Source organism: Jaculus jaculus, chromosome 13 (assembly GCF_020740685.1).
Source record: "Jaculus jaculus isolate mJacJac1 chromosome 13, mJacJac1.mat.Y.cur, whole genome shotgun sequence".
In the NCBI taxonomy this organism is placed as follows: domain Eukaryota; kingdom Metazoa; phylum Chordata; class Mammalia; order Rodentia; family Dipodidae; genus Jaculus; species Jaculus jaculus.
This window is the reverse complement of record NC_059114.1, coordinates 23,452,800-23,473,920: the sequence shown is the minus strand read 5'-3', so window position 1 is coordinate 23,473,920 and position 21,121 is coordinate 23,452,800. Positions and strand designations below refer to the sequence as shown.

General features: G+C 43.2%; 1 protein-coding gene and 1 non-coding gene across 2 annotated transcripts in view; both read right to left on the bottom strand.

Moving 5' to 3' along the window:
* The window catches only part of Acad10 (acyl-CoA dehydrogenase family member 10), a 64,913-nt gene that overhangs the window by 36,627 nt on the left and 7,165 nt on the right, over nucleotides 1-21,121 (bottom strand). Inside the window, exons 3-8 of the mRNA XM_045132709.1 lie at nucleotides 14,593-14,741; nucleotides 12,052-12,246; nucleotides 9,719-9,877; nucleotides 8,620-8,779; nucleotides 6,778-6,919; nucleotides 4,935-5,003 (exon numbers count right to left, since the gene is read on the bottom strand). Coding sequence (XP_044988644.1) covers nucleotides 4,935-5,003; nucleotides 6,778-6,919; nucleotides 8,620-8,779; nucleotides 9,719-9,877; nucleotides 12,052-12,246; nucleotides 14,593-14,741 — 874 coding nt within the window. The remainder of the gene's footprint in view (nucleotides 1-4,934; nucleotides 5,004-6,777; nucleotides 6,920-8,619; nucleotides 8,780-9,718; nucleotides 9,878-12,051; nucleotides 12,247-14,592; nucleotides 14,742-21,121) is intronic.
* On the bottom strand, nucleotides 6,150-6,312 carry LOC123454420. The gene has a single exon (XR_006633379.1). It is a non-coding gene; the product is annotated as a U1 spliceosomal RNA (small nuclear RNA).

The window sequence follows — 21,121 nt, the reverse complement described above, 5'->3', positions numbered from 1 at the left end:
GATGTGGAAAAAAAGGAACCCTTCTTCACTGCTGGTGGGAATGCAATCTGGTCCAGCCATTGTGGAAAACAGTGTGGAGGTTCCTAAAACAGCTAGAGATTGATCTACCATATGACCCAGCTATAGCACTCCTAGGCATATATCCAAAGGACTCATCTCATTTCCTTAGAAGTACGTGCTCAACCATGTTTATTGCTGCTCAATTTATAATAGCTGGGAAATGGAACCAGCCTAGATGTCCCTCAACTGATGAGTGGATAATGAAGATGTGGCACATCTATACAATGGAGTTCTACTCAGCGGTAAAGAAAAATGAAGTTATGAAATTTGCAGAAAAATGGATGGACCTGGAAAGGATTATACTAAGTGAGGTAACCCAGGCCCAGAAAGCCAAGCGCCACATGTTCTCTCTCATATGTGGATCCTAGCTACAGATGACTGGGCTTCTGCGTGAGAATGAAAATACTTAGTAGCAGAGGCCAGCAAGTTAAAAAGGAGACATAAAGGGTAGAGAAAGGAAGGGAGGAGGATACTTAATAGGTTGGTATTGAATATATGTAATTACAATGATTGTAATGGGGAGGTAATATGATGGAGAATGGAATTTCAAATGGGAAAGTGTGGGGGTGGGGAGGGAGGGAATTACCATGGGATATATTTTATAATCATGGAAAATGTTAATAAAAATTTAAAAAAAAATTAAAAAAAAAAAAAAAGAAAAGAAATGCAGGAAAGAGAGGGTCATTGAGTTAGCAACACGGTCTTGTGTTTGGAAATGGTCATGGGCAGTGTGAAGCAGGTTTGCTGGATGCCTGCATGGAGACTCCATGGAGCCATGAGGATGAACCTTGGGTTGCAGTGGAGAGCCAGTGGAGATGCCGGGACCATGAGATGGCTGCTAAGGAGCTGCTGGCCCCAATGAAGTTTTCCAGAACTGTGAGTAGCCTAGCTGGCGGGGCGGAATTGGAAGTCCAGAGACTTGTTGCTGGTTAAGAGTTATCGGACTTAGAGATCTGTCACTAATTAAAGTTGTTGGACTTGGAGCTACAGAGTTTGGTATCTGCTCTGTTTAAATCATGTATTGCTTGAGTATTTCTTTGCTATGCCCAATGCCATCTTTTGCAGTGTGAATGTTATTCTGTTGCAGTATGGATTTTGGGGGATTTTTTTTTGGTATCATGGCTCAGTTAAAAGACCTTGGACTTGGGCTGGAGAGATGGCTTAGTGGTTAAGCGCTTGCCTGTGAAGCCTAAGGACCCCAGTTCGAGGCTCGGTTCCCCAGGTCCCACGTTAGCCAGATGCACAAGGGGGCACATGTGTCTGGAATTCGTTTGCAGTGGCTGGAAGCCCTGGCACGCCCATTCTCTCTCTCTCCCTCTATCTGTCTTTCTCTCTGTGTCTGTCGCTCTCAAATAAATAAATAAAAAATGAACAAAAGACCTTGGACTATGGGGATATATGAACATCATTGAGATTGAAAAAAAAGGGGGGGACTTTTAAAGTTGGACTGAATGCACTGCATTTTACATCATGTATGGTTATTAGTTTATGGGGGCCAGAGGCGGAATGTGGTGGTTTTATTCAGGTGTCTCCCATGAACTTAGGTGTTTTGAATGCTAGGTTCCCAGCTGATGGAGATTTGGAAATTAATGCCTTCTGGAGGAAGTGTATTGTTAGGATGGGCTTATGGGCGTTATAGCCAGTTTCCCCATGCTAGTGTTTGGCACACTGTCCTGTTGCTATTGTCCACCTTATGCTGGCCAGGGGGTGATGTCCACCCTCTGCTCATGCCATCATTTCCCCCTGCCATCGTAGAGCTTTCCCTCGAGCCTGTAAGCCAAACAGTACTTTTTTTCCCACAAGCTGCTCTTGGTTGGGTGATTTCTACCAGCAATGCGAACCTGGCTGCAACATACTTCATAGGGTGCTATAAGAACTGAGAACAAAAACCCAGTGTGGGGCTACATAGATAGATGGCTCAGCAGTTGAGGTACGTGACCCAAAGCCTAATAAACTGGGTTTGATTCCCCAATACTCCTGTAAAGCCAGTTGCACAAAATGGCTCATGCATCAGGTGTTTGTTTGCAGCAGCAAGAGGCCCTGGTGTGCCTATTCTTTTTGTCTCTTCTGTCCCTCTCTCTGCTTGCACATAAATAAGACAAAGAAAAAAAGTGTGTCTGGTTCCTTTAAGGGTCAATAAATTCAATAAATATCCCCACTGGGCTGGAGGGATGGCTCAGCAATTAAGGCATTTGCCTGCAAAACCAAAGGACCCAGGTTCAATTCCCCAGGACCTATGTAACCCAGATGCACAAGGTGACACATATGTTTGGAGTTCGTTTGCAGTGGCTAGAGGCCCTGGCATGCCCATTCTCTCCCTCTCTAATAAATGAATAAAAAATAAATAAAATTAAAAAAAATCCCCACTATTACTTAGATTATTTTTACCATGGTTTTAGTGGTATGAATGCCACACGTGACACCTGACAGTACTGAATTGAAGAATATGTCATTAATCCATTAGTCATGATTAAAAATCAAGTTATGGCCAGGCATGGTGGCGCAAGCCTTTTATCCTGGCATTTGGGAGGCTGAGGTATGAGGATCCCTGTGAGTTCGAGGCCACCCTGAGACTACAGAGTAAACTACAGATCAGCCTTGGGCTAGAGTGAGACTCTATCTCAAGAAACCAAAAAACAAGTAACTAATACTAAAGTAAAATAAATAAATCAATTTATTACTCTAAAAAGTAGCTTTGAAAATTCAACCATTGAGCCAGGTATGGTAGAGCACACCTTTGAGCCCAGCATACCAGTATACTTTGCTTAAAAAAGAGTTGGAGCCGGGTATGGTGGCGCACGCCTTTGGAAGGCAGAGGTAGGAAGATGGCTGTTAGTTCAAAGCCACCCTGAGACTACATAGTAAATTCCAGGACAGCTTGGATGAGAGCAAGACCCTACCTTGAAAAACTAAAACCAAAACCAAACCATTACTGGTGGGGCATACCTATAATCCCAGCATTTGAGAGGCTGAGGTGGGAGGATTATGTGTTTAAAGCTAACCTCAGCTACATACTCATCTTAAGGCCAGCATGGGCTACATAGTGAGACCCTGTTTCAAAAACAAAACAAAACAGCTGAGTGTGGTGGCACACACCTTTAGTCCCAGCACTCAGGAGGCAGAGGTAGGAGAATTACCGTGAGTTCAAGGCCATCCTGAGATAGTGAATTCCAGGTCAGTCTGGGCTAGAGTAAGACCCAGTAGAAAAAACAAAAAACAAAACAAAACAAAACAAAAACAAAAACAAAAACAAAAACAAAAAAACCCCACAAATATACATAAAACATACATAGAAAGCAAATACATATACATATATACCCATATTCCACGATACACATTTATAGAAAGCAAATGTGGGAGACATTAACACTTTTAAATGAAGTATAATCAGATTCTTGTCATGCAAAAAACTTGAGGCATTAGGACATAGCTTAGTGGTGGAGCTCTTGCCTAGCATGCACAAGGCTGAATCTGCTCCCCAGCACTACCTAAACTGGGTATGATGTTCCATGCCTGTCATCCTAACATTTGGATGGTGGAGACAGAAGGATGGGGAGTTCAAGCAAGGCTTAGAGCTTCACTACATGAGACTTTGTCTCAAAATTTTAGAGAAAAAAAGAAAAAAGCATGTTACAAAGTAGTTTGAAGCATCTTAGAAGAGCCATGGTTTAAAAAACAAAAAAACAAAAAACACCAGACGTGGTGGCACATGTTTTTAATCCCAGTACTCTGGAGGCAGAGGTAGGAAGATTGCCATGAGTTCGAGGCCATCCTGAGACTACATAGTCAGCATAGGACCCTACTTCAAACAACCAAAAAAAAAAAAAAAAAAAAAAGCCAGGCATGGTGCAGGCAGAGGTAAGAGGATCACTGTGAGTTCTAGGTCACCCTGAGACTACATAGTGAATTCCAGATCAGTCTGAGCTACAGCAAGACCCTACTTTGAAAAAACAAAAACCAAACCAAAACAAAAAAACTAGTATGAAGCCAGGCGTGGTGGTGCACGCCTTTAATCCCAGGACTCAGGAGGCAGAGGTAGGAGGATCGCCATTGAGTTCGAGGCCACCCTGAGAGTCCATAGTGAATTCCAGGTCAGCCTGGACCAGAGTGAAACCCAACCTCAAAAAAAAAAAGAAAAAAAAAAAAAAAAAAACTAGTATGAAACTCAGTAGAGTTTTTCTGAGAGGTCTCAATATGTAGCCCAAGCACTGGGCTTCAATTCATATATCCTCCTACCTCTGCCTCTTGACTGCTGGGATTACAAGTGTACATAACCAGTCCCAGCTATGGCTTAGCAGTTAAGTCACTTGCTTGCAAGGCCTAAGGACCCAGGTTCAATTCCCCAGAACCCACATAAGCCAGATACACATAGTGGTACATGGATCTGGAGTTTGTTTGCAGTGGCTAGAGGCCCTGATGAACATAATTCTTTCTCCCCCCCACCTCTTTTTCCTCTCTCTCATAAACAAAAATAAAATGTTTTTAAAAAGAAGCTATTTTCTAGGAGAAAAAAATGATGACATCAGCATAGAAGAGACTAATTAGATACACAAGGGGACGCATGTGTCTGAAGTTCATCTGCAGTGGCTGAAGGCCCTGGCACGCCCATTCTTTTTCTCTCTCAAATAAATAAATAAATAAAATTAAAGGGAAAAAAAGAAGCTGCCAATCCCCATACAAGGTGACCCATCCTTACCTTTCAGGATGGCTTAGAGATCTGGGAACTTCTAGGGTGGCCATATAGTTAGTCTACTTTTGTTCTAACCCCAACTGTAAATTGCCTTTACTTAAACAAATGGGCACTTGTGCTCACAAACAGGCCTTTCTCTCCTGTAAGGTGAGGGTACAATGGTAAAAATACACTTGAACTTTACCTTGAATCTTCACAGAGGTCAAAACCATTAGGGACAGGTACCCCAGCACTTGCGAGTGCCTTCATTATCCTGCAGGAACAAATGAAAACGAGTATCATGGGGGTTGTGCAGGTGAGACCCTTTTTTTTTTTTTTTCTTAAGATACTACCGTTCTGATTCAGAAAACTGTACACTGTGACTGGGGCTATATCTCAGTGGTATGCCTAGCATAAAAAGGTCCCATTCCCTCCACTGCCCCTATCCCCCCCCCAAAAAAGCACATTCATATATCAAAATGAAGTTTTAAAAAATTATTTAAGTGACCCAAAAGCAGATAATAAGGAAGCTGGAGAGATGGAGGCCCTGGTGTGCCCATTCTCTTTGTCTATCTTTCTTTGCAAATAAACAAATAAAAACATTTTTAAGAAAGAGCTGGGCATGGTAGTGTACACCTTTAATCCCAGCACTTGGGAGGCAGAGGTAGGAGAATCACCGTGAGTTCGAGATTACCCTGAGACTACAAAATGAATTCCAGGTCAGTCTGAGCTACAGTGAGACCCTACATTGAAAAACAAAACAAAACCAGAAATGAAAAACCCTAAAAAGCTACTCACAGGGCTAGAGAATGGCTTAGCAGTTAAGGTGCTTGCTTGCTTGTGAAGCCTAAGGACCCATGTTCAACTCTCCACGTTCCACATATAACAGACACACAAGGTGACGCAAGCACAAAGTAGCACATGCTCACAAGATGGCGCACACATCTGGAGTTTGATTACACTGGCTGAAGGCCCTCTCATAAAAATAAAGAAAAAAATTTTTTTTAAAGTTATTCAATGCTGGAGAGATGGCTTAGCGGTTAAGCACTTGCCTGTGAAGCCTATGGGCCCTGGTTTGAGGCTCGATTCCCCAGAACCCACATTAGCCAGATGCACAAGGGGCACATGCGTCTGGAGTTCGTTTGCAGTGGCTGGAGGCCCTGGCGTGCCCATTCTCTCTCCCTCCCTCCCCTTTTCTCTCTCTCTCTCTCTCTCTCTCTCTCTGCCTCTTTCTCTGTCTGTCGCTCTCAAATAATAAAAATAACAAGGAAAAATTTTAAAAAAGGGGATTTTTAACAGGAAGATCACATGAGTCCTTGAATTAGAGACCAGCCCAGGCAACATAGTGATATAGTGAGGCTCTCTTCTCAAACCAGTAGCAAACCAAAATTAGGTCACATATTCCTATCTGAAGTAACACAGAAATTCTTTTTGTTAAAAAACATTTATTTATTTTCAAATTATGCAGTCGAGTTTTCCACATCCAGGAAAATCACAGGGGTGAGCACATCTGGGGTGCAATGGATAAGCCTTGCCCTGGGAAACTCACCTTAGCGAACACATCTCCCCTGCCAGGGAAGTACTAACAGAAATTCTTTTTTTTTTTTTCTTGAGGTAGGATTTCACTCTAGCTCAGGCTGAACTGGAATTCACTATGTAGTCTCAAGGTGGCCTCGAACTCGTGGTGATTCTCCTACCTCTGCCTCCCTAGTGCTGGGATCAAAGGTGTGTGCCACCATGCCCGGGCCTAACACAGAAATTTTTTTTTTTTTTTTTTTTTTTTTAAGTAGGGTCTCTGGCCCAGGCTGACCTGGAATTCACTATGGAGTCTCAGGGTGGCCTCGAACTCATGGCGATCCTCCTACCTCTACCTCCCGAGTGCTGGGATTAAAGGCGTGCGCCACCACGCCTGGCTTAACACAGAAAATTCTTAACTGCAGTTTTAACAGTTTCAGAACTTTCACAGAACCTGACCTGATGGGTTAGGGCTAAACTTGCACACTATAAAGGCTGACTGGGCAAGTGTCTGTGTCCCTCTAAGAATTCACCTGAATTCTCTCTCTATTGCATGTGCAGATGGAAGGAGGGTCCCTGGGGGTTTCTTCCTCAGAACCAGCTGATGATCAGCCATCTTGATGTAGTACGTTGGATTTGACTGTCCGTGATCAAACTGAAGCAGCTGTAGAGGGCCTGGAAGTTGGAAAATAAAGAATATTAAAAATAGACCCAGAACCTATACATGGACAGATATTCCTTCTTCCTAGGGAGTCTTGCCTTTGGAATGCAGAATATCCTCACGTGGGATGCAGAGCAAGAAACACACCACAGCAAGTGAGCCCAAGGCACACCCTGACAGCTCAGGTCCCCGATCACATGCTACTACACGGTAGCAAAGGCCTGCTTCCTTCACTGCACAATCATTTTCTGTCTTTGTACATGTATATGACCCCTTGCCAGCTCCTGCTGTGAACAGAGGCACACTAGTCCTGTTTCCTAGCCACAGCAGTCATGGCAACTCATGTGGCCCCATGGAATACTCCAAACACAAGATGCAAAGTGCCCATGTGTGTCCCTCTCCCACGCTCTGCCCACCTGTCTGACACTGGCCTGACAGGTGAAAGGAGCTATGCAGGGGCCTCAAGCTGGAGGCAAAGCTGCCTTCAGGAAACACAATTCTCCCCTTTGGCTGAGCCCAGTGGCTCCTGTGCAGGCTTCTGAGGGAGGTGGACCTAATCAACCCTCAGCTTCGTGGCAAGACCTAACTCTGGGTGGAGATTTGTCTCACTTGGGCAAGAACGGGAGTTGGCCAGGTCACCACAGGCGCCTCACCTTTGTGGAGGTGCTACTAACAAGCCCATCATTGGAAAATACCATAATATGAACCTGACACATACAAGTCTTGCACAAGTACCAAGTGGCAAGGCAAAACTGTCACCAGGTAGGAATTTCTTCAAAAGCTCCTAAAATGCCTCTTTTTCTGAGGATGAAATGGGAAGAATGAGAGAAGCACCTTTGCAGAGGTGGAGTCAACTTACCACATTTTAAAATTGGGCAACAGTTTTTCTTTATGGCAGTGCTGGGGATAAAACCCAGGGCCCTATACATGCTGGGTAAGCACTCTACCACTGAGCTATGTTCTCAGTCCTTAAAATCATGCAAATGTTGAGCTACCTTTACAAAACAGGCCATTGTATCAAAAAATTAGAAGTAGGGCTGGAGAGCGATGGCTTAGCAGTTAAGGTATTTGTCTGCGAAGCCTAAGAAGCCAGGTTTGATGGTCCAGGACCCACATAAGCCAGATGCACAAGGTGGCGCATGCACTTGGAGTTTGTTTGCTGTGGCCAGAGAACCCGGTGTGCCCATTCTCTCCTTCTCCCTCTTTCTCCCTCACTCTCTCATTTAAAAAAAATATATAGCAGTACATAAATGCCCCAAGAACATATTGTAGTCAAGTTCCCACCTCAGAGGACATAGCAGGCAAATGATACTGTATCAAATTCTGAAGTGGCCAGGCATGGGGGTACATGTCTTTCATACCAGCACTTGGGAGACAGAGGTAGGAGGTACACTGTGAGTTCAAGGCTGACTACATAGGGAATTCCAGGTCAGCATGGGCTACAGTGAGACCCTACCTTGAAAAAGCAAAAAAACAAAACAAAACAAAAAACACTCTGAGGTGTGGGACAAAGGTACTTCTGTGAATGCATAAATAGATAAATTAATGTCTTTTCCAAGCAAAATTGAAAGCAACTCTCAGATTCCCAGGTCAGATGGCTATTTGCTCTACCACATTTGCCTCTTTGTCTCTGACATTCCATTAGGATTTGAAAGTGAAAATCAGACTGGAAGCCCCACCTTGGTGAGTTTCCAAAATACAAAACATTCCATACCAGTGGTGTGGGCTCCCAGCAAGTTCTTGAGGTACTTTTCCAAGGCATCTTGTGGAATTTCCATGTTCTTCCTCACAGGACTCGTGCCAGGAACACCCACACACAAAGGAAAACCCAGAAGAGCTTCCAACTCCTTCACTGCCGTCTCTGGGTCATTGACCTGGTTTGAGAGAGAATCCTGACCATGTGCCAGTCAATCTAGCCCTTGCCTGGCTCTGTGAGGGTCTGCCTTACAGAGAGACATCCGGGAAGTCAGTTCTCACAGGAAGGCCTATGTAGCCACAAGACTCGTGCTGTGAGGTGACTGAGTTTCCTCTTCCATTTAATTCTTAACCATCACTAACTTTTCTATCTGAAGGAGTGCCACTGAGGAATTCATAATATGATATGCTGGGCATGGTGGTACACACCTGAAATCTGGAAAGCTGAGGTAAATAGGGCTATGAGTTCAAGACCAAGCTAGGTTATATAAGTGAGAACTTGTCACAAAAAAATGGGGGGGGGAGAAGGTGGCTGGAGAGTTGGCTTAGTGGTTAAAGGCAATTGTTTGCAAAGCCTGATAGCCTAGAGTTGATTTCCTAGTACCCATGTAAAGCAAGATGCACAAAATGGTGTCTGGAATTTATACTGTCAAGAGGCCATTCCCACCCCCACCCTCTGCTTGCAAATAAATTAAAAATGTTTATTTTATTTATCTGAGAGACAGTGAGAGAGGCACAGGACAAGAGCCTGTGCTATAGCACTGGCTCTATCTCTAGCCTGTCAGCTTAACAATAAAAACCCAAATGTAGAAAGCTGGCCTGTGACCCCCTTTCACATGGCTTCTATGCTTCCTGGCTACCACCTGAGGTGGCTCATGTGGCTGGTAGATCCTGGTCGCCACCTAGAAAAGTATCACTCAGACTGCTTGAATGCTACTTCTCACATAAAGAACTAGTCAATATAGATTTCATGATTAATTAAAAAAAAATCACTAGGTAAGGTGGGGAGAAAACACCTAAGAAAATCTATAGCCAAAAATGGGAAAAAGCAACACAGAAAAGTTACATTAACTATCTGTATGTACTAGAGGGTTAAAAAAAAAAATAGTCACAATTACCTTAATGGTACGAATGCCAAGGCTGGCAGCTGTATTTAGATTTGGTCCCAGATCATCTAGAAAAATGGACTCTGAGGGCTGGAGGCCGAGCCGTTCTAGGCACAGCTGATATATCCTAGGGTCTGGCTTACAGATGCCTTCCACGCACGACTCTACCACCTGGGGGAGGAGAAACATATAACCCTAAAGTTGGAGCTTTCACTTACATACTGGCATATTTTTGAGAAAGGACAGAAAGAAGAGAGCGGAGATTTATCAAAGGAAATAAGATAGGGACTGGAGAGATGGCTCAGCACTTAAGGCACTTGCCTACGAAGGCCAAGGACCCAGGTTCAATTCCCCAGTATATAAGCCAGATGCACAGGTGGCACATGTATCTGGAGTTTGTTTGCAATGGCTACAGCCTCTGGCATGCCCATTCTCTCTCTCAAATTAATTTAAAAAAAAAAATGTAATGGCTAGAGCCTGGGGAAATGGCCTATTGGTTAAGGGTCCTTACTTACAAGTCTATTGATTTGTGTCTACAGCAAGGGAAGGCAGAACCAGGAGAATCTGGAAGCCTGTGGGCCAGCTAGACTGATCTGTCTACAGAAACTCATTGATGCTCCCCTACACATGCCCCACTAGTAGAGGGAGGAGGGGAGGACTACAATCCCCTCATCCCCTCATCTGGGACTCCCAGCTATGGCTGCCTCTTTCCCTTCCCAAGCTGCAACTGATCTTGGGAGGAGCTAAAGAATATAGGAAGGGCCTGGGGAAATGGCTTAGTGGTTAAGCCTGTGAAGGCTAATGATCCCGGTTTGATTCCCCAAGACGCATGTAAGCCAGATGCACAAGAGGGTACATGCATCTGGAGTTTGTTTGCAGTGGCTGGAGGCCCTGGCACGCCCATTCTCTCTCTCTCTGCCTCTTCCTCCCTCTTCTCCTCTCTCTCTCAAGTAAATAAATAAAGTATTTTTTAAAAAGAATATAGAATGTGTACACCTTTTTAATCCCAGCACTTGGAAGGCCAAGATAGGAGTATTGCTTTGAGTTTGAGGCAGTCTGAGACTGCATAGTGAATTCCAGGTCAGTATGGGCTAGAGAGAGAACTTAACTCAAAAACTCAAAAAAATTAAATAAAAATAATAATAGGGCTGGAGAGATGGTTTAGCAGTTAAGCGCTTGCCTGTGAAGCCTAAGGACCCCGGTTCGAGGCTCGATTCCCCAGGACCCACGTTAGCCAGATGCACCAGGGGGCGCACACATCTGGAGTTCGTTTGCAGTGGCTGGAAGCCCTGGTGCGCCCACTCTCTCTCTCTCTCTCTGCCGCTTTCTCTCTCTGTCTGTTGCTCTCAAATAAATAAATAAAAATAAACAACAACAACAATAATAATAATAAAAGGCTGGGCATGATGGCACATGCCTTTGATCCCAGCACTGAGGAGGTTGAGGTAGGACTGCTGTGAGTTTGAAGCCAGCCTGAGACTACATAGTGAATGCCAGGTCAGCCTGGCCTAGTGTGAGACCCTATCTTGGGAAAAAAAAAATCAATAAAAACTAAAATGAAGAATATATGAAGTAGAAGGTGAACTAGAAAGGGGACTCCATGATGTAACATGTAACTTCTATGAGGTCACCATCAAAGATGAGGTGGGACCTTGTGGTGACACAGCTGTCTTTGAATCACAAATAATAACAATAATAGTAACAAACCAAGAATGGCAGCGCAAGCCTTTAATACCAGAACTCAGAAGGCAGAGGTAGGAGGACTGCTCTGAGTTCAAAGCCACCTTGAGACTAGTGAATTCCAGGTCAGTTTGGGATAGAGTGAGACCCTACCTCAAAACCCTCCATCCCCACCCCCTCCCAAAAAATGGAGAGGACAAATACTCCTCAGACCTCCATTGCATACATACACACACACACACATATACACACTCATTAAAAAAAATGTGGGATGTGGTGGTATACGCCTTTAATCCCAGCACTCGGGAGGTACAGGTAGAAGGATTGCTGTGAGTTTGAGGCCAGCCTGGAGCTACAAAGTGAGTTCCAGGTTAGCCGGGGCTAGAGTGAGACCCTACCTTGAAAAAAAACCAAAAACACAATTAAAAAAAAATTGTGAGTGATACAGTACAGTGGAGGTTCAGAAGACAAAGGGCTGGGGTTTCAAATCCCATATTTACTTGATGACCAGCGCAATTACATGGTATGTGTAAACTTAATTTGGGCACACATCAGGATCAAAAACTCAACTGCTGGAGTCATGCAAGCAGGCAGCGTTTAGGGCTGCCTCCTCATGCAAGGCACAGGCCATTTCCACGGCTTGCTTTGGTCATCCCCACGCTCACCACATCAAACTGTTTCCGGTCCAGGGGCAAAAAGCTTTTCCCATTAGAGAGACGAAAATTATTGCTCAAGACTGCAGTCTGAAGACCTCTGGCTCGGATTTGGGAGATGGCCTGGGTCATCACGGGGGATTGCTTTGCCACCTGCTCATTGGTCATCAGAGAGAAAAAGGAGTCCACAGGCACAGAGGTCTTTGCCTATGAGTAGGAAGAGACAAAAGCCACAGTTATTAGAGTTGAGGCCCCCTTGTGATCCACAGGAAAGATCCACTTTTGGCCAGGGAGGGTGGTGCATGCCTTTAATTCCAGCACTTGGGAGGCAGAGGTAGGAGGATCACCATGAGATCAAGACCAGCCTGAGACTACATAATGAACTCCAGGTCAACCTGGTCTAAAGCAAAACCCTACCTCAGAGCTGGAAAAATGGCTTAGTGGTTAAGGTGTTTGCCTGCAAAGCCAAAGGACCAAGGTTCAATTCTCCAGGACCATGTATGCTGTATGCCAGATGCACAAGGGGCACATGCATCTGGAGTTCATATGCAGTGGCTAGAGGCCCTAGTGTGCCCATTCTCTCTCTGTCTGCCTCTCTTCTATCTCTGTCTCTGCTTACAAATAAATAAATAAGTTTTTAATCTTATAAAAATTCTTTAAGGGCTAGAGAGATGGCTTAATGATTAAGGTGCTTGCCTGCAAAGACTAAGGATCAGGTTCAATACTCCAGGTCCCACGAAAGCCAGATGCATATACGGTGCATGTGTCTGGAGCTCGTTTGCAGTGACTAGAGGCCCTGGTGTGCCCATTCTCTCTCTCCCTCCCTCTCTCGCTAAGTAAAAAATAGTTTTTAAAAATTCTTAAAAACAAACTTACCTCCCCCCAAAAATACATTTTTGACTTCTTATACCTTTCTGGTTCTAAAAACTCAGGTCTTTGGCTTGCAGTATGACCACATCCAATTTACATGGTGCTAGCAATCAAACCCAGGGCTTCATACATGCTAGATAAGCACTCCTGTAACTAAGATACACCCCCTAGCACTTTTATTTATTTATTTATTTTATATATTTATTTTTGAGAGAGAGTAAAATAGGGAGGGAGGGAGGGAGGGAAAGGGAGAAGGAGAGGGAGGGGGAGAAAGAATGGGTGTGTCAGGGCCTCTAGCTGTTGCATATGAACTCTAGATGTATGTGCCACCTTCTGCATTTGGTTTACGTGTGTTCTGGAATGGAGAATTGAAGCTGGGTCCTCTGGCTGTGCAGGTAAGCATCTTACCACTAAACTATCTCTCAAGTCCTTATCTTTTTTTTTTTTTTTTTACATCTCAAAGATAATTGTTTTTAATTTTCTAAGTTCTCACTTAGGCAACATAAAAAGGCCTGATTATGACGTTTTTACAAAAACAACCCCCCCAACATCTTGTCAGTTGTATATAAATATTTACAATGAAAGAATAGGCAAGGAAAAAGGAAATCTTCATTATCCACAATGATTTCTTTCCAGTGCTTTCCTTATCATTTTTGTTATTTTATTTTTTTTCCTTTTTGGTTTGCCAAGGTAGTGTCCCACTCTAGTCCAGGCTAACCTGGAATTCACTATGTAGTCTAAGGGTGGCCCTATCTCTGCCTCCCAAGTGTTGGGATCAAAGGCTCAAACCACCAAGCCCAGCTCCTTATGGTTTTTTGTTTTTTTTTTTAACTGTGGAAAATACATATAACAAAATATACAGCATTAACCATTTTAAGTGCATGGCTCAGCATCATTAAATGTACTTACTTTGTTGTGCAACTAATACCATCCACAGAATGTATTACTGTATTTTAAATTGTATTTCAGTGGAGGTACGCAAAGGTTAGATGAGTTACTATAAATAAAAGGTGTAGAGTAATGCACAGCACAGAGAAAATGGTCACTATCACTATTGATTTCATAAAGCTTTTGGATCAAAGCCATTATGATAATGGCTCCTGTTGTCAAAACTGCTGTAGGGACTTATGGTAAAGAACATAATTACTTATTCACATATAGATTTTAAATTGAGCGCCTAGGAATACAATAAATAGCTTAAAATAAGTAATAGATTATTGGGTTTTAACATTATTTGCAGTTTAAACAACTTTTGAATGAATGTTACAAATACTATTCAAGGCGAAAAGAATAATATGAAAAAGGTGGACATGGTGGAACACATCTGTTATCCAACACCTGAGAAGTAGAGGGAGAGAACCAGGAATTCAAAGTAAGCTTTGGCTACAGTGAGCTTGTATCACCCAGGCTATATGAAACTATCTGTCTCAGAAGAAGAAAACAAACAAAAACAGGGCTGGAGAGATGGTTCAAGGGTTAAAGCACTTGCCTGCAAAGGCTAAGTACCAGGGTTTGATGTCCCAGTATCTACATAAAGCCAGACACACGAAGTGGCCCACACATCTAGAGTTTGTCTGCAGTGGCCAGAGACCCTGGCACACCAATTCTCTCTCTCTCCACTTGCAAATAAAACAAAATTTACAAAAAGAAAAACAAAGGAAATGCATGATGTTTATCACTCACTAGTTCAGAGCAGTATCTTCCAAATTCTTGTAAGAAATCTTCCAGTGTTATCTCTCCTCGCATAAATCTCATCCAGGGTCCATTTCTGCCATCTCTGATCAAGGCCTTCACAATAGTTCCAGAAGGGATATGATTCTGTACCTCCCATTCTGTTGGAAATAAAATACACAAGAGTGAACTACTGTGACAAATGGCTGGGGGCTTGGGACCAGTAAAGGCACCAGTTCCTATGGCCATCATTGTGGTGGCTGTGGGTGCTACCAGGAATTCTGCACAATGTGCACACTCGCCTTTGACATCCTGCAGAGGGACTAACGTTCATGATGAGGAGCACCACAGAGGACCAAGTCCTCATGACTCTTGTCACGTGAGATGACTGGACACTGCACTGACCTAAATATACGTTAAGTCACTTAGCTGGTCCTGGCACATACCATGAAGATGGTGAACAGATAAACCACTCTGACAACACCCCCCCCAAACCAGCCATTCTCTTAATAAGTGGCAGTAATCTTTTATGGCAGTGGAGCTGAAACACTTGGAAGATGCAGTTCTTGAAAATAAACTTTTTGTCCATCCAAACTAAGGCAGTGTGGGTGGCTCAGCATCTGAGAATAGTGGGAACATTTGGACAAGGGTTTTGGTTTTTTGAGACAGGATCGCTACCAGGCTGGCCTCTAACTCAAAGGCTTTTTTCTTATGTAGCTTCTTTTATTGTTTCTATGTAACACATCTGCTAACAACAACACATGTATGTATAAAACTCAGGGCTAGGGCTGGAGAGATGGCTTAGCGGTTAAGTGCTTGCCTGTGAAGCCTAAGGACCCCGGTTCAAGGCTTGATTCTCCAGGACCCATGTTAGCCAGATGCACAAGGGGGCGCACGCGTCTGGAGTTCGTTTGCACTGGCTAGAAGCCCTAGCGTGCCCACTCTCCCCTCTCTCTCTCTCTCTGCCTCTTTCTCTGTCACTGTCAGATAAATAAATAAAAATAAACAAAAAAATTTTAAAACTCAGGGCTGGAGAGTTGGCACGTAGTGGAAAGCCTGCTGGCCTGGGCTGGATTCCCCAGCACCCACATAAAACCAGATGCACAAAGTGGCACACATGTAGGGGCAAGAGGCCCTAGTGCATCCATTCTCATTATCTTTATCTCTCTGCTTGCAAATGAATAAAAATATTTAAAAATATTAATAACAAAAATAAAAGTCAGCTAGAAGTAGTGTCACAAACCTGTGATTTCTCCACTGGGGAGGTGGAAGCAGGAGGATCAGGAGCTCAAGGTCATTCTCAGTTGCACAGGGAGTTCTATCCAGCTTGGACCACATGACACCCTGTCAAAATAACTTAAAAAACAAAAACAAAATTCATATTTATATATCTATGACTTAAAACATTTTACTTATATTGTTTCAAAATGAAAAAAATTGCTTTTCTTTAAATTTTTTGTTTATTTTTATTTATTTACTTAAGAGTGACACAGAGAGAAAGAGGCAGAGAGAGAATGGGCACACCAGGGCCTCCAGCCACTGCAAACAAACTCCAGATGCGTGCGCCCCCTTGTGCATCTGGCTAACATGGGTCCTAGGGAATAGAGCCTTGAACCAGGGTCCTTAGGCTTCACAGGCAAGCACTTAACCACTAAGCCACCTCTCCAGCCCTTTTAAGTATTTACATATACTTATTTGAGAGAGAGTAAGAGTTGCCATGGCCTTTTGCCTCTGCAAACTCCAGACACATGTGCCACTTTGTGCATCTGATTTTACATGGGTACTGGGGAATCTAACTCAATGGGAGGCTTTGTAAAAAAAAAGCACCTTTAACCACTGAGCATCTCCCAAACCCTTCAAAATGAAAAAAAAAAAAAAAAAAAACACCTTACCACTGTTTCTGATAAAGTAGTTTCTGTGTACTGAGGGTATCTGACAATAGGAATAAAAAATAATAGAGTAAAATGATAAATAACCTCACTCTTCAGAAGTAAGCAAGGTGATGAGATGGCTTAGCAGTTAAGACATTTGCCTGCAAAGCCTAAGGCCCTAGGTTCAACCCCCTAGAGCCCATATAAGCCAGATGCTCATGGTGGCATATGCATCTGGAGTTTGTTTGCAGTGGTAGAAGGTCCTAGCATGTCCATTCTCTCCCTTTCTCCCTCCCACTCTCAAATAAATTAAATTTTTAAAAAAGTAACCAAGGTGAACTAGGCATGGTGGTGCATATCTTTAATCCTAGCACTCAGAAGGCAGAGGTAGGAGGATGACTATCAGTTTGAGGCCACCCTGAGACTACATAGTGAATTCCAGGATTCCAGGTCAGCCTGGGCTAGAGTGAGACCCACGTCCAAAAAAAAAAAAAAAAAGAAGTAACCAAGGTGAAAATGTGGGGTATAATCATGTAATCATGGAGAATACCAAGATTTTTAAAAAATTAGTTTTACTTATATATTTTCAAGCAGAGAGAGAGAGATAAAGAGAGAGAGAATGAGCATGCAAGGCCTCTGCCATTGCAAATGAGCTCCAGATGCATGCAACACTTTGTGCATATGGTTTTACATGGGAACTGGGGAATTGAACCTAGGTTGTTAGGCTTTGTAGGCAAGTGCCTTAATCCCTGAGCCACCTCTCCAGCCCTGAGAATAGTAAGACTTACAATAATGCTTACCAGTCTGGAGAGATGGCTTAATGGTTAAGGCACTGCCTGTGAAGCCTAAGGATCCAGGTTTGACTCCCCAGAACCCACTTAAGCCAGAAACACAAGGTGATGCATACCCATAGGGTCATGCACACATACAAGGTGGCACACATGTCTGGAGTTCCACTGCAGTGGCTGGAGGCCCTGGCATGCCAATTCTCTCTCTCTCCCTCATAAATAATAATAATAATAATAAGGCTGGGCGTGGTGGCACACACCTTTAATCCCAGCACTTGGGAGGCAGAGGAAGGAAGATCGCCATAAGTTCAAGGCCACCCTGAGCCTACATAGTGAATTCTAGGCCAGCCTGAGCTAGAGTGAGACTCTATCTCGGAAAACCAAAATGAATAAATAAATTAATTAATTAAATAAAATAAAAATAAGTTTAAAAAATAGTAAGTAATAAGGCTTCCTGGGCCTGGAGAAATGGTTTAGCAGTTAAGGCACTTGTCTGTGAAGCCTAAGGACCCAGGTTCAATTCCCCAGTACCCATGTAAGCTAGGTGCACAAGTTGGTGCATGTGTCTGCAATGGCTGGAGGCCCTAGCATGCCAATTCTCTCTCTCTCGTAAAATAATAATAATAATAATAATAATAAGGCCGAGTGTGGTGGTGCACATCTTTAATCCCGGCACTCAGAAGGCAGAGGACGGAGAATTGCCATGAGTTCAAGGCCACCCTGAGACATAGTGAATTCCAGGTCAGTCTGAGCTAGAGTGAGACCCTGCCTCAGAAAACCAAAATAAATAAAGAAATTTTTAAAAAATAATGAGTAATAATGCTTCTTGGGGCTGGAGAAATAGTTTAGAAGTTAAGAAACTTGTCTGTGAAGCCTAAGGACCCAGGTTCAATTCCCCAGTATCCACGTAAACTCGATCCACAAGGTGCCACATATGTCTACAGGTTGTTTGCAGTGGCTGGAGGCCCTGGCAGCATTCCCATTCTCTCTCTCTCTTCCCCCGCCCCTAATAAATAAGTAAAACATGAAAAAAATCTGTGCAACTGACATAATTTAAAAAATAATGACGCTTCCTTAATTGTAGAGCTAACCTAAAGTGTTATTAATAAGGTAGAGAGCAATTAAGAAAGACACCTGACAGTGACCTCTGGCCTGCACATGCATGCATGCTGAGATGCATGTGTACCCACACATATACTAACATGCACATCTGTGCATGCACACATACATACACATGGATGTTTAATTTTTTTCATTTATTTTTATTTTTCTATTTTTTTTTATTTACTGGGAGGGGGGAAGAGAGAGAAAAAGAGGGGGAAAGGGAGAGGGAGAGAATGGGCATGCCAGGACCTCTTGTGGTTGCAAACCAACTCCAGACACATAGACTACTTTGTGCATCTGGCTTTACATGGGTGCTGGGGAACTGAACCTGGGCCAGCAAGCTTTGCGAACAAGGGCATTTACCTGCTGAGCCATGTCCCCAGCTCCAGAAATTTGTTCATTTGTTTGTTTTCAAGGCGAGGTCTCACTCTAGTTCAGACTGACCTGGAAATCACTCTGTAGTCCCCGACTGACATTGAACTCACCAAGTTCCTCTTACCTCAGCCTCCTGAGTTTTTGGCTTCCAGTTTTTGTTTTTGTTTAATTTTTTTTGTTCATTTTTATTTATTTACTTGAGAGTGATAGAGAGAGAGAGAGAGAATGGGCGCACCAGGGCTTCCAGCCACTGCAAACGAACTCTAGATGTGCGCCCCCTTGTGCATCTGGCTAACATGGGTCCTGGAGAATCGAGCCTCGAACTGGGGTCCTTAGACTTCACAGGCAAGCGCTTAACCGCTAAGCCATCTCTCCAGCCCCAGTTTTTGTTTTTTCTTAATAGAGGAGAGAAAACCCACATTAGCACCCAGAAAGTAAAAGCAGGAGGATCAATAACTTGAGATCAGTCTAGGCCATACAGCATTGTAAGATTCTATCTCAAGAACCAAAAATGCACAAACTTTATGACCAAACTAAAACATTGAAATACAGAAGAAATATTTGTAAGTAATGCTATTACTACAAGTCAGTCAAAAACATGAGGAATTTACAGAAAAGAATATTAGATGAATAGAAATGAATATATATATATATTTGGGGGGGGGGGTTCAAGGTACGGTTTCACTCTAGTTCAGGCTGACCTGGAATTCACTATGCAGTCTCAGGGTGGCCTCCAACACATGGCGATCCTCCTACTTCTGCGTCCCGAGTGCTGGGATTAAAGGCATGTGCCACCATGCCCAGCTCAATAGAAATGAATATTAAAATAACATAGGAAGCCAGTTGTGATGACAAAACACCTGTCATCCCAGTATTAAGGAGGTTAAAGTCAACCCCTCAGCTACATATCAGGTTCAAAGCCAGCCAGAGCAACATGGCACTCTGTCAAAGTAAAAAAAAAAAAAAAAAAAGGCTTGGAGAGATGGCTTAGTGGTGAAGCACTTGCCTGTGAAGCCTAAGGACCCCAGTTTGAGGCTTGATTCCCTAGGACCCATGTAAGCCAGATACACAAGGGGGTGCACGCATCTGGAGTTCGTCTGCAGTAGCTGGAGGCCCTGGCGTGCCCATTTTCTCTCTCTATCTGCCTATTTATCTGTCTGTTGCTCTCAAATAAATAAATAGATAAAATATACAACAAAAAAGTTTGTTTTTTTTAAAAAAGAGCCTTTCACTAATTTTTTTTTTTTTTAAAAGAGCCTTTCTCTACTTCCTGGCCTAGATGAACTCCACTACTTTAACATATTTTCCTGACCATGATGGACTTAATCCTCTGAAGACATGAGCCAAAACAAATCTTTCCTACCTTAAAAATAAATACAATAACCTGAGCACTGGGGAAACAAGAGGTAGGAGGATTGCCATGAGCTCAAGGCCACCCAGAGACTACATAGTGGATTCCAGGCCATCCTGAGCTAGAATGAAACTTTACCTCAAAAAATAAGTATAAATAAATAAATGAGGGGGAGAAACCAGAGAGGGAATTTTCACACTAACAAAAGTGCTAAAATCCAAATATGTCATTACGCTACCTGAATATAATATTCAAGTTTCTAGCTGTGGTCTTTAGGTTTCTGTCACTTATATCAAGGCTTTCCTAAAAAGAGGCTGGGCATGGTGGCACACACCTTTAATCCCAGTGCTTGAGAGGTAGTTGGACTGCTGAGAGTTCAAGGCCACCCTGAGAATACACATAGTGAATTCCAGGTCAGGCTGAGCTAGCATGAGACCCTACCCCAAAATAGAAGGAAAAAAAAAAAAAAAAAGGAGCTGGAGGGTAGTAAATATCCTAGGCTTTGAAGGCTATAAGGTCTTTGTTGAAACTCCTGAACTCTGTTACAAGGCACAAGATGCCCAGAGACAACTGTAAGTGAACAGGTATGAGTGTCTCACTGTTTACATGTCACAAAATATTTTTTTATTTGTTTGAGACAGGGAAAGAGGCAGACAGAGAAACAGACAGAGAGAGAATGGGTGCACCAGGGCTTCCAGTTACTGCAAATGAACTCTAGATGCATGCCTCACCTTGTGCATCTGGCTTACATGGGTCCTGGGGAATTGAACCGAGGTCCTAAGGCTATGTAGGAAAGTACCTTAACTGCTCCAGCCCACAAAATATTATTTTTAAGCCAGGTGTGATGGTGTACACCTTTAATCCCAGCATTCAGGAGGCAAAGGTGGGGGAATCACTGTGAGTTACAGGCCCACCTGAGACTGCATAGTGAATTCCAGGTCAGCCTAGGCTAAAGCAAGACCCTTCCTTAAACAAACAAAAAAAAATGTAAATAATTATATACAGAAAAAATTTTGTTTTGATTTTTTTAACTCTTTCAAAAGGTAGAAGTC